This window comes from Limulus polyphemus, unplaced genomic scaffold (assembly GCF_000517525.1).
Source record: "Limulus polyphemus unplaced genomic scaffold, Limulus_polyphemus-2.1.2 Scaffold2947, whole genome shotgun sequence".
Taxonomy (NCBI): Eukaryota; Metazoa; Arthropoda; class Merostomata; order Xiphosura; family Limulidae; genus Limulus; species Limulus polyphemus.
In genome coordinates this window covers 123,401-137,672 of record NW_013668557.1, presented here as the reverse complement: position 1 = coordinate 137,672, position 14,272 = coordinate 123,401, and the positions used below count along the sequence as shown (strand labels likewise).

Below are 14,272 nucleotides of genomic sequence, written 5' to 3'. Positions count from 1 at the left end.
CTCACGAAACTTTCACCCGTTTATACAAAAAGGAAAGATAAATGTATTTTTTTTACTTTATTTCCCCATCATCTCCCACCCCACCCCCCAATGGAACAGTGGTAAGTCTACGGATTTCCAATGCTAAAATCCTGGGTTCGATCCTCCGTGGTGGACACAGCGGATAGCCCTATGTGGCTCTGCCCAAAAACAAACAAAAAGAACCCTTAAGATCTCAAACCAAATATATATAAAAACCTCCTTTTATTTCTAGATATACGGACTGCCAAATCGCTCGTAGATCTCTTAACAAAGCTTGTAATCTTCTTCCTTCTTTAAAAGATAATAATTTTGGACAAAAACGAAATGTATAAAATAAAGTGTGAATCCAACATTGTCTATATATATCGGTCAGACAATTCTTCAATAAAAATCGTTTGAATGAACACAAACTTGCATTAAAAAAAACACAAATTGCATTTTATCACGTGTAGCAGAACATGTCATTAATTATAATTACCGTATCCTATGGGATGAAACCGAATTAATTTGCTCCATAAATAATTACACTGAACTGAATGTAAAAAAAATCAATGGAACTAATTCAACACAGATTTTTCTTTAAGTAATAACAAAGGTCCTGGAATTTCAATCTTCCAGCTGTACTTAAGTTAACATTGTATAGACATGTATATATTTATTAACAGTATATCTTGTATATTGTTTTCTAATTATGTTTGAAAACTTTAGCTCATGTATAGTGTGTGTGTATACATGTGTTGATTTGTATTATTTCATCTGCAGAGAATGCTTTAAAATTGACATCTACCACGTGTTCTAAGAACACGTTTTTTTTCTTTTTTAATTATTGTATATATATATATATACTAATGTCTCGTCTACTTTCTTTCTGCCTGATGATAACCAAAAAATGTGGTGGGAACATGTAGCAAAATAAACTTGTTTTACAATAACAAGTAATTATGGTTTAAAAGGTGTATTATTTTTTCAATTAAATGTCAAAGATATTTGACTGTCTGGCTCCGTTTTAACCAAAATGATGCATTTCCAGATATAATCGATTTAACTACTTAGTGTTTAACCTAATCAATTTGTTCTTAGTTTTGGACATGAACAGTTAAATACTGTCTATTTGTTGCTGTAACCAATCAAATTGTGACTCGTTATTTACTCTTACCAACAACTTGTGATTGGTTATTACTATAACCAATCGAATCTAGGGAGAGATGATAGACAGGATAGAATATAATGTGCAGCAATCAGTGGACTATATTGATGCTGCAAAGAGGGACACCAAGAAAGCGGTGAAATATCAAAGTAAATCAAGACGGGTGAGTCCTCCTCTTTCATCCATCTTCTGACTTCTCCATCAAGATTTAAATGCTGCATGCACTTGTAAAATGAATATACCCATTTAACCTTTCTTTTTAAATCATAAATCTCCAATAATCAGTTTTATTATTTATCTACAGCTTTAAACTAGAAGTTATATTACTGGCACACTTTTTTTCTCTAAAATTCTTACAATATAAATTATAGCTTGAAAAGGTAGTTTTGTTTCAAGTAGGAATGACGTAGAAAAAATCATAGAAATATAATGATTCTTTTGCATACTGATATTGTTTAGTCATTCATTAAGAAGAGTTCTATAACTTCAATTATTATTTGAAAGTTAAATAATTGTTTTTGTATAAGGTTTGACTCACTAAACTTAAATTATTATATATATCTTCAAAAATTTGTTTTATATAGTGTTGCTTCGAAATTTTTACATCATTTTCAATCGAATCAAACATTTACAATATATTTGACTAAGAGTTTTATATGCATATCTCAATGCAAGTAAACTTTATAGATGGTAAAAAAATCATCTCATCAAATGTTTATTTAAATGCGATGTTTTGACGAAATGTTTTTTTTGCATTTTTTAACTATTCTTATTTTGTTATGTAAGACTTAAGTTACAATATTTAGTAGCCAACAAATTCAATTCTAATAGCAAACCTTACCAGAAACCATTAACATTATTTCACAGCAACAGCTAGAACATTTGAAACTAATGCTGGTATGAACCATTGTTGTGTAAGCTTTCTTAAGCCTTAATTGATCGTATTTCGTAGGAGATCAAGAGATATGTGTTTTGGTAGTAAGATAATTCAATATGTGCATGTAATGTTATTGGAAATTTCTTCTTATGAGTCAGTTTTAATGTCCAAAGAAAAATAGTTTTATATTTCTCTCTCTCTCTTTGCTCATCTTTCACCCGTAAGCAACGATAATTCAAATGATTCAAGTACAGAATTTTAAAGTAAAGAAATAAAAATAAAATCTTAGAACTAGCTTGCTTCACTTGGAGTGTGAATAATGGATGACATCAAGTAAACAGAACAGTCATTTTTTAGACAAGAAAAGCTTGTTGATATATATAGCTAGAGTAGTTGTTTACACTTTGATGATTTCTTTATCTGAACAATCAACTGTTTATAGTTTTTAGACGAGATTTAGTTAAATTAGTTGGCAAGTCTTTATTTAGTAGACAGACGTAAAAAATGGAGCTTAAAAGCACTTTTATATCCAATTTCTAAATTGAGAACCATCTATATGAAGCTAATAAAAAATTGACTACTTCCTAGTTATGAACTCTGTTCTCAGCTTACTACATGTTAGAAGTTTGTTATTATAAAAATCGATTCTGTCTGTTTTAAGAGCGAGATAGGCTTAAAACGTAGGCAGCTTTTTAAAAAAATATATTGTTTTGTAGCAAAATTCTTTACTAACTATCTATACTTCTTTCCGTTTGTGTACTTGCATCCTAACCTTTAACTCGCTGCCTTCTGCCAAAACTTTAATGGCCCATACTCTACAGTGATAAGTAGTAAATCTTTTGTGTGTACAGTTCTTTCGTGGCAGGTTTTCGGGAAATATACAATAATGACAACCCCTAAAAAAAACAAAAAACAGTCCGTTCACAGACCAGAAGAATGTCGTGTAAGAACTGCTAATAATCCCATCCTCCCATTCTTAGTATAGAATATACATTGTTGTTCAGCTATAACAACGTAATATTTCTAAATTTTCGTGAATTTTATGCATTTAGTTATCACATCCGTGTTGAGAGGATTTCGCAAGCTCGTGAACTTCTGCTCTTACAGAGGTATAAGTTACATACTGTAGTCTTTGTTCTTAAGTCTGAAGTTAGCATGTTGACGTTTCTTAGAATTATTAATAAGAACTTCTGAGTGAAAATGAAGAAGAGTATATAATAATATATATTCATATTTTCTCGAATTAACCTGATCATTATTCAGAAAAATTAACGAAACAGCAAGCTAGTTTTATTAATCCCGGAGCGGTTCAAGGGTTAAGGAGAGAAGACTACGTTAGCAGTTACCGATAAGAACTTCTGAGTGAAAGTAAACAAGAGTGAATAATAATGTCAGCCGCACTTGAACTGCTATATCCAGTGCCGACAGGGTAACTTATTCAAACAGGTAATACAGAGAGGTGTTTAACTGGCTTGGATTGGTATAAACTATGTGTAAATCATTGGTTAAAGCGTGGACTTATGGGATACCCTACTAAGACTTGTCCTGAATATAAAAGTGGGGTGTATCGTCTCCTGTTTCTTTTATTTCTGGCTCTTTGTTTCTCTTGATTTTTAACTCGACTGCTCCTGCCCTCAACCCTAGCAGCCAAAAAATGGTCACACCGATTGGAAGGCGACCACCAATTTGGTAAGATTGCAGATATTAGTGTCAATATAGATGTGATTTGTTCGTTCGCTTGTTTCCTTTTACTGCCAGTGTTCAATTTATTCGTTATTTAACAATTCCGAACCTCCGTTTTTGCAGATACTTTTACTTTTATTTTTGGACATCAGTGTTTGGTTTACTGAATTTTACAAGGCTGGTTTATTAATATTTTAACTTTTACTCTAGTTATTTCACCTCTGTCTCTTTGTTATTCCATGCATCGTGAGAGGAATCATTATGGTTATTACATTTTCAAATTGTATGTAATATAAACTTTAATAAATAGCAGAAAGCGTTAATATTAAATGATTGTACTCTGGTATAAACTTTATAAGCTTCAGTATATTGTCATATAATAAATTAAATTTTTTAGGCCTATTTATAAATCTCATTAGATAAGCTTTTTTCTCCAATCTTGAAGGTATCGGAAATTAAAACTTGTACAGTTTGTTTGTTTTGTAATTAAGCACAAAGCTACACAATGGGCTATCTGTGCTCTTACCTTCCACTGGTATCGAAACCCAGATTCTAGCGTTCTAAGTCCGCAGATATACCGCTGTGCCACTGGGAGGCTCTTGTACAGTAGTAGCCAACCTTTCTAATGTTATAATTGCCCAGAGAAAGAAAATACGATTAAAACTGCTGTATAATGGATACCACGTGGTCAAATTTCTGGTCAATTGATCTTTCGATATAGCTGTATTTAACATCTATTACAATAACACTCAATTGTCCTAAAAATGCGCGCGCACTAAATTTTAACGGATGTAAACAAAAGGCAGATGTAAATATACTTCAGTAGACATTTTTACAACATATTAAAAGTTTATCAAAGTTTTAAAAGGGTCTAACGTTAGATCGTAGAATAACATTGCAGATTTATTTATTGATAGTATTAAGTACGGTAAAGTTTATCCCTAATTGAACTCAAGCAAAAAAACGTTCACAAGTTACAGTGTTAATTTATCTCTATCGAATATAGGCCGTACGTAATAAAGGCTTAACTAAAGTTAGGCCTAAGATTTCGGTGTCTGCGATTAGATATATTGTATATTATTCTAGAAAATCCCGATATAAAAATTTTATATGAAAACAAAAATTATTAACAATTCAAATTACACCATGTTAATATTATTGCGAGCAATCTAATAGCTGTTGTTAAAGGAGTTAAAGTTTGTTGGGTGAATAAATGACAGATGGGTTTTAATTATATTAAATGCAAGATAATACATGTGGGTTATCATAATAGGTATAGGTCACTGGTTAGGCCACATTTGAAATATTGTGTTCAGTCTTAGGAAAGACATTGAATTGTTGGAAAGGGTTCAGAGAAGGGTTATTAGAATGGTGCCTGGGATGGAGGGGTTGTCATACGAGGAGAGGTCGAAATCTCTCAAATTGTTTTCTATTGAAAAAAATGAGAGTTAGGAGGGATCTGATTGAAGTGTTTAAGATTGTAAAGGGAATTGATAGTGTTGATGCATCATCTTTTTTCATACTCAACAGTGAGAATAGTAGCACTAGGGGACACAAATGTAAATTTTGGCAGGGTAGGAGTCATCTTCAGTTAGGACAGTTTTATTTTTCTAACAAGGTGGTTGGCCTTTGAAATGGGTTACCTTTGGATGTTGTGGAGGCAGTAAATTTAAGTGAGTTTAAGAGAAAGCTTGATAGCTATAGGAATGAAAAGGACTGGCTTTAAGACTTTTTAAACTTACTTATTAATAGTTTTAGTTTAATTTAGAGGATAGAACAGCCGAGATGGTTCAATAGGTCCCATGTTGTCCCAAAACGTTATGTTGTTTCATACATTTGCTATATGTACCCCCCCCCCCAGTAGCACAGTGGTATGTATGCGGACTTATAACGCTAGAAATTGGGTTTCGATACCCGTAGTGGGCAGAGCACAGATAGCTTATTGTATGGCTTTGTGCTTAGGTTCAAACAAATAAAGAAAGCTATATGTAACAAATACATATTTCTATAGAAGAATTTACTCGGAAAAAATGTTTTATTTCTTCCAACTCTTTGTTTATCTGGCATCTTCTAACAATATTCTGTCTTTAAAGAAATTATAATTTCTTACTTTTTTGTAGAATTTTTTATCATCATATCATACAATACTCAAAAGTTTTCATTTTTCAAGACGTTTCAGCTTTTCTAGTAAGCACTGATATTTAGGCTTCAAAAGCTTAATATATGAAATATATTATTTAAACTTTTGAACCTTTTTTGCTCGTACAAACACATACTTCCGATTTTGACTTGGTGGACTAAGTTGAATATCAAGTTGAACAAAGTGGAGATCATTTAGAAAATGCCCAAACCTAGTTGTTTGAAACAAGCGATTACCTGCTTCTTGTCAGATTGGCAAGTGTTCTCCACTGTCTTCCAAATTTTCATGTGATTCTGTTAAAATGTATAAAAACTCTTCATCATTCTAACATATATATACACTTATTACATTATATAACAACAAATCCATTAATAAAGATGCTGAACGTGTTTAAGGATATAAATATAAGTGGTTAGGTGTGAGATATACAATCTTGAAACGTGTTCACATTCTGCAATGATTTTACAATTCAACCGTGCAAAGAAAATAAATAGTTTATTATATGTAACCCTAAAGTATATTTTATCCTTACTAAATAAAGTAGATTATTATTAGTTTTAATTAGTGTTACTGAAATTACAAAAATGTTATTCTGGTAGATAAAAAAAAAATTGTTTGACTTCTGAGACAAATACCTCTGCAATGACAGTGGCGCTGCTTATTTTACTATTCTTTTTAATATAAAACATTATTTACATTTTTATGAACCCAAAAATTATATTCAAAGTCGAGTTGAATAATTAAAACGTCTTCGGAAAAAAATCTCTCTATGCGAAAAGAACAATGGATATTTGAATATCGTCAAAATTAACGTTCTTTTAGCTTATTTATATCTTTTAAGTTTTTGTAGGTCTATGGTTTTTGTGTGAGTCACATCTGGTTAATCTTGTTTTGGCAACTTCGCACTGTTCTTTTTGTGTAAGTTTTATACAAAAATCCAAGAATATATGCACACGGTACTGACATTTTTTTTACTAGTTACAATTAAATTGCACTTTACACTTTACTCTCCTTCTTGTTATTTGTTTAGAAAATTTACTGGAAAAAAAATCATTATTTTGCATTTTATCTTCTTTGCATATTATATTTATTTATTTTTCTGTTTAAATTTAACTTTGTTTATTTCTAAGAACATTTAGTTAAGATATTATTTCACCGTGCTTATGAAATATCCAGCACGTACGAAGTCATTCATAAAGAATTTACGAACATCACGGATTTTTTTATACAAAAATATGTTTCCATGTTTCATGATCGACAGAATACTTGGTACTTATATAAATAAGCCAAGTTTTTTTTTATACAGTAAATCCAATTGATGTATCTAATTATCCTCTAGTTATCAGTTTGCCATTTATCGGTAAATATTCTTTAGTTATTAAAAATCAGTTGAAACGGTTATCTAAAGGGTATACCTACATATACGCCCCCAGTGGCACAGCGGTATGTCTGCGGATTTACAACGCTAGAAACAGGGTTTCGACACCCGTGGTGGGCAGAGCACAGATAACCCATTGTGTGGCTTTGTGCTTAACTTCAAAACAAATAAACAAAACCTACAGTATGTTTAAACCTAATTGTTTCCTACTATCTTTCTTTAAATTTAAGGACTAAGTTCCAACTTTACAGTCATCGTTAGTAGTATATATATATATATATATTTATTTGCTCTTGCTGTCATCATCGTTATATTTGTTCTACAAAAACAATAATAATGTTAAAATGTATAAAAGAACATGCCAACTTCATATCACCCACTAACAGTATATTAGAACAAACTGTACGATAATGTGGCGTAGTCGTAATTCTAATTTACGAGTCTTGCAAAGGCTAATGTTGAATGAAGTCCCCATATCAAAATTGTCTTTTGATTCACAGGCTCAGGCTTGAAATTAATGTTGACTAATTCTGCAAACAAGCCTTCAGTCTTATCGCTTAGCCACTAGAGGGTGCTACAAGTTGTGTCAATATTCTATATACTCGTGTACGGAAACACATTATGTTAATACAAAGTAAATTGAATAACAACGATTTATAAACACATTAATAATCATTCCGAGTAAAGACATACTACATGTTTCAACAGAACATTGGTCTCTCTTCTTCGGGTATCTGTGTGTCATAAGAGTCCTTCAAACTAATTAAGGTATAATAACATTCTTATTATACCATATTTGAAGTGTTAAAATTTGCCCTAAAAAAATAATAACCTGCTGTCTAATAACAAACTCACATTGTTTCTTCGAAAGGGGACACCTGTTTTAACCACTCGCACAGTAGTGTGTTATCTGTCATTCAGTCAGTAGACACTAAAATGGGGTCACGTAAAGGACGCTCAACGTTCCAATTTATACTATCGTGATGTCAGTAAAAACCTGCGCATACCATGAATCACGAGAAGAATTGTGTATTCATCGGTACCACGATAAATACAAACCTTATGAATCGTGATTTTTGCTGTTGAAAATTCAGTTGTTTTTCTAAATAAAATGTAAACAAAGCTAAAAAATTGTAAAATTGGATAGTTTAGAGTCTCAGATTATCAAAGCACAAACTAAAACTTGTAAATGATCATTTAAGACTAAATTACCTAGCACAGGAAACTGAGTTGGCATAGTAGTATTACTATTAGAACTGTTCTTTCGTTGTGTGCCTAACTAAATACAGACCTTTTTTTTTCCTACTGGACACGCTCAAAGACGAGCGCCATTTCAGCCTACCCGAATCGATACTTTTTCGAAAATTACCAGTTTGTTTGAAAAAGAAGCCCACTTAGTACTTATACAGAAATAGCCATAGAACAGCGAAGTAAATTATCTTGTATCTCCTTTTATCGTGCAATAGTGATTTGTATTGATTTTACACTTTATAATTCTATTAACATTTCGTGCCGATTTTGAAAACGTCGCTAGTCTTAGGTTCATACTCTCGACTCCAAAGCACGATAAGCGTATAATTACGTTCGATAAATTGCTACTAAAGACAATAAAATCTCTTCAAAGTTAAATTTCATGAAAGAAGAAAAAATCGCGAGTTTCAAAGGAAAATATCCCGAATTTGACAAAACTTGGCAGTTTTAAAAACCTGCAATAGGCCTACTTGATAAGACTTTGATCTTGGTATCCTTTTGCTTGTTTAATATTAGATCGACGATAAATCCTTAAGAACTCGAAATTATCGGACTAGTTTGGAATAATATGTTATTTTTGTGTTACAATTGAATTATTTACTAAATATTTTTCATTCTCAATAACTTTAGCTCACTCATATAATTTACATATTTTCGTTTCCGATAATAAATGTATGATTCAAAACTCAAGTATATATAACACTTGCCATATTACTTCATCTTCTTCAAAATTCACGATAAATGGGTGGATATGTATTTACTTGCTGAATTTCGCGGAAAGCTACTCGAGGTCTGTCTTCGCTAGCCGTCTCTAAATTTGAAGTGATAAAATAAAAGTAATACAATCAAGCTAGTCAACAACATCTATTACCAACTCTTGGGGATGCTTTTAACCAACAAATAGTGGGATTGAACGTAACTTTATAACTTACCCGTGGCTGAAAGGGTGAGTATATTCGATGATGACTTTCAATTCCGGAGATTGCTAGTCAAGTGCCCTAACCACAAGGACTTATGGTGGGGGGTATTTCATACCGGTGGAGAATCAATACTGGTATTTAAAACTTCAGTTTCATGCAGCTGCATATTCAACGTATATATTTTCACTATTATGCTATTCCATCTTTACGTCTCTCTATCGGTTCTTCTTTTTGTCCGTCTTTATATAAAGATACGCCTGTTTTTAATTCAGGATACATAGCCAATAAATTAAAGTGATTCGGTAAATCGTTTTTTGTACCATTTCCACTTATATTATTGATGTGGGCGATGAACTGCACTATTGCAAAACCAAATAAACGCGTTTTAACTTTACGTAAAACAGTATCGATAACCTCATGGTGTAACTGTTTTACCAAACCAGCAGTATCAAAAAAAAATTATAAAACATAGTTTGGATGTTCTATTGGATCAGTTGGAATGTTACTATTTTTTATGGAAGCATTCTGTGACGTGACATGAGGTATGTTAAGGACGTGGGGTATCGTAAGGCGAATGAATTTTATTTTGGAGTCTTATCGGGCAATATATGCTCTTTTATTATGATAATATTAAAACGACCCGTCCCTAGGAAATATAGCATTAAAAAACATATACTATTATCAGCACCACCGAAACTTTTCTTGAGCCCTCTGACTTCTCCAGGGCATCTTATTGGATCTGACTTGCCGCTTTCAGGCTGTGTTGTAAACAACAACAACAAAAAAAAAACGCACAAACTCTTGGAACGTACCAACAAATACATCGAATAGTTTTATTTCAAGTGAATATTAAGTTAGAAAACAAAGGTGATTTTAAATTCACTTCTGCCCCCAGTGGCACAGCGGTATGTCTGCGGACTTAGTGCTATAATCCGGGTTTCGATACCCGTGGTGGGGCAGAGCACAGATAACCCATTCTGTAGCGTTGTGCTTAATTACAAACAAACAAATTCATTTCAAACGTTACTAAGTACGACCATGGAAAAGTAAAATAAATATTTTCACCTTAATACCTCGTCAGATAGTTCAATCCACCTGATGAAGAAATATTGGGGATTCAAATAAACTTCCATTATCATGCACTATGGAAACTGATCTTCTAGCCTTGGAATAGAAATATTTCTTCCTTCAACCCAGGCCCGGCATGGCCAGGTGGTTAGGGCGCTCGACTCGCAAGCTGAGGGTCGCGGGTTCGATTTCTCCGTCACACCAAGACATGCTCGCCCTTTCAGCCGTGCGGGCGTTATAAAGTGACAGTCAATCCCACTATTCGTTGATAAAAGAGTAGCCCAAGAGTTGGCGGTGGGCAGTGATGATTAGCTGCCTTCCCTCTAGTCTTACACTGCTAAATTACGGACGGCTAGTGCAGATAGCCCTCGTGTAGCTTTGCGCGAAATTCAAACCAAACAAAGCCTTCAACCCAGTTTGAAGCAAATAATCATTTAAATGATATAACTGCACTCTGGTGTATGGAGTTATTTATGAATATTTATTTATTCGGTATATAAGTTACATCAAATTAAAAGTATATATTCTATTTATGATCATTTTGTATAATAAATTAACAGCACTTTCGCGTACTTTTCACATTAAACGTGTAGTAATCTATCAGTTTTAACTGCTCGTTTGTCTTTATATTTTATGCATCTTTAATTCCCAGTCTCGAGCACGATTAATTACCGCAACATTCAAAGAAACGTGAAGTTGCATATCTTGGTGCGCGAATAGAAAATCCGGAGCCTCCAGATTCAAGCACATCATTGTAACAAATCCATTAGCATAAATTGCTTTTTAGTTGTTGTTTTTTCTTCTGTCATAGCGATGTTTTTCCTCTTTTAGAACGGCATCAAATGATATATTATTTTCAATCGATTTTAAATAGCACATGCGCAGATGATTTTTGCGAACTTGTGTTTTTGTTCATTAATGTGTATTCAATTACGTCTGCAAAACCAAAAAGAGATGACATTAACAAGCGGTACGGGAAGTCTATAAAAGTTAGTTATAGTCAGATTGAGAATTCATGCATACTTTTTTTGTCTTTTCTATTCTATCTTTAAAAGTAGACGTGTTTCATATTTCTCAACTAATCACTTAGTTTCGTGATGCAAAAACCGAAAGTTTCAAGTTGTTAAACTGGTTCTCAATACATAAGAAACAGCACTGTAAGCTGCTAAACCTGGATATTGCCACTAAGTTAAAAATAAGAGAGAGAGGGAGAGAATTCTACTAATATTGATGTCTAAAAGTTATTATATGCCTGAATTTAGAAATGCCATAATATAGTTTTTCGTTTTATCACTGATCCATACGTTAAATAATGGAGTTTAATTCGTTTTTTTATTTACTCCAAGTTGTAATACCTTGATCATTTCTTTTCCACGAGTCTCTGAAGTAACCCATTATATTTGAATATTTAGAGGCGTCTTTAGTGTATAAATTAGGAATCAGTATTTATTATTGATGTTCCAGTTACCATTAAGTTATTGCTTCTGGGGGACGATGTTTTCGTTAAAACCCCAATTTATACACAAACATCTGTTGAAAATAGAAGTCCTCACATGTCACATGTTTTTATGATGGTTCCAACTCCGACAGAAGAAAATCATAATCCTTATATGCCTGGCTGTGCTGGTGGTAATCCTAGTGTCCATTGTTGGGAGTTACGTCGGAATCGGCTAATGTGGACACTCCATGGCTGCCCAGTGACATTTTCCTGTCTCTCTCTTTAGGAATATTGGTACGTGTTGTAGTTTAAACTTGGAATAATTATGTACGTTTGGAATATCCTATGCTGGGCTAATTTAGTTTTTCTATACTTCACTACTTTTAACTGAACACAGTCTTCATTTCTTTACGGCACCAAAGACAACATGGACTTATAGAGGTATATCTGATTAACACAATCGTAATTTATAATTAAACTGGCACGTAGAAAACTAATGAAACAGCTACTGGTTTCTTAATCTATAGAAATAAACGTCAATGTGTATGTGTATCTGTTTATTATACGTTTCTACATTTCTTGTTCAATCAGCACCAAACTTGACACACTGATACAGGATGGCATGAGGAAGGTCATGAGGGGGAGTCTTTTCAGTATTGGTACCTTTATGTATTTTTGTTGCACTTTTAATGTTTATTATGTTAAGAAAAAAAAATAGATTCACAATTTCCTATCCTTTGTTGCAAGCTACGGATACTCCAGCTAGTATCACCGATAAGAATCATACTTTAAGTATGTTTAAACACACACAAAATCAGACTCTAATAAGCTTGTTTTTTAGTTATTGCTTATTTAGAAACTAAAGTTTATGAACACAATCTTACAATATGGGAACAAAATTACTGGCGTATAAATAATTAACAAATTTATGCTATTAGTGACGTTTGTACTATTTATTCTGGAACTGATACTGTTAATGTACAACAAAGATAAGTGGGATATTTGAGTATCTGTCGAGTGGCATACTTAATCAACTCACTTCAATATTTGCCGGATAATTTTGTTATTCTATTCAATAAGACTTACACGATAAAAGTCAATCCACAGAATTGTCGATTCATCCGTTAGATATGCTGATTTAGTTTCACAACTGGGAATTTTTTTTATTACTTATACACACATCCTGCCATCCAATAAATCAAATGTGCTTTACTCGGGTAAGTACAAAAGACGTTCTCTTATAGATTTATTGGTTGTGGTAACAGATAGAAGTAGATAAATATCGAACCTTATTTTGCCAGCTTTCTTTTGTGATAAGTACTCTTAGGAAATATATTTTGAACAAAGATGATTGGACTTGTTTCAAAAGTTTCCACTTGTTACAGACACTTTTGTTCTTCTGATAACGTGGGTTTATTCATTTTATATAGTTTTCAAATGATTCATGTTAACCAGTCGTCCAAATACAAAAGATAGGCCTAATGCAACAGTGTTGTGTATTCTTAACAGTTACCATAAAAACAAAACATTGACTAAATACAGGCGGGTAGGCTTCCTTCAAGAACTTCAATTTTATTATAATTATAGAGGAATTGAAAGAAAACAAAAGTTTTGTTTTTTAACTACATTTGCACTTACGCCTAACCTTTATTTTTGTCAGTTTAAAGTTTTCGAATGTTTTGGTTACTAAGATTTTTTCTTTCTTTATACATGAATTTTCGATTAGGATTAAATATTTGAAAAAGGTTTACTAGGTAAATCTCTACTTATGTAGTCCAATTTAATTATTTTCTAAACTAATTAAAAACTAGACAACAAAAGAAATGAGCAAAATTTGGGGACGGATGTTGAATTTGTGACCTAACATTTATTAATCAGTTTTTAGAAAATCGAGGAAAAGAAAACGAGCCCTTATATCTTAGCATAATTAATTATTGTTTTACAAATTTCAAACAAGTTTGTTTTCACTAAATATTTGAACATAAAATCAAACTTCAACACCAGAAAGGGGTTGTACGAATAACAGTTCTGTTTACATGTTGTTTAAGCCTTTACACATTACTATTAACTATAATGTTTACTCTACGCGCCAACACCCCAATGCTTAAAATATACGATTCTCAAGTTCATTTTTTTCCTGTTTCTGATTTCATTTTGTTTTTATGTTTGTACGAAAATGTTTTATCAAAGTCCTTAGAGGTTACATAAGTGATAATGACATTTGTATTCAAACTTAACGAAACCAAATTAACTCTGATAACTAAACGTTACTTGTTATAAACATTATCAAATGATTAAATGTCGCCATTTTGGTTTTCTAATTTTTAATGAATTAAATATATACGTATA

The 14,272-nt window shown here is 32.3% G+C and overlaps 1 protein-coding gene across 1 annotated transcript in view; it reads left to right on the top strand.

Annotated features, from left to right (window-relative positions):
* Positions 1-14,272, top strand: part of LOC106468284 (syntaxin-like) — a 33,287-nt gene that overhangs the window by 5,737 nt on the left and 13,278 nt on the right. The window contains exon 3 of the mRNA XM_022396625.1: positions 1,221-1,331. Coding sequence (XP_022252333.1) covers positions 1,221-1,331 — 111 coding nt within the window. The remainder of the gene's footprint in view (positions 1-1,220; positions 1,332-14,272) is intronic.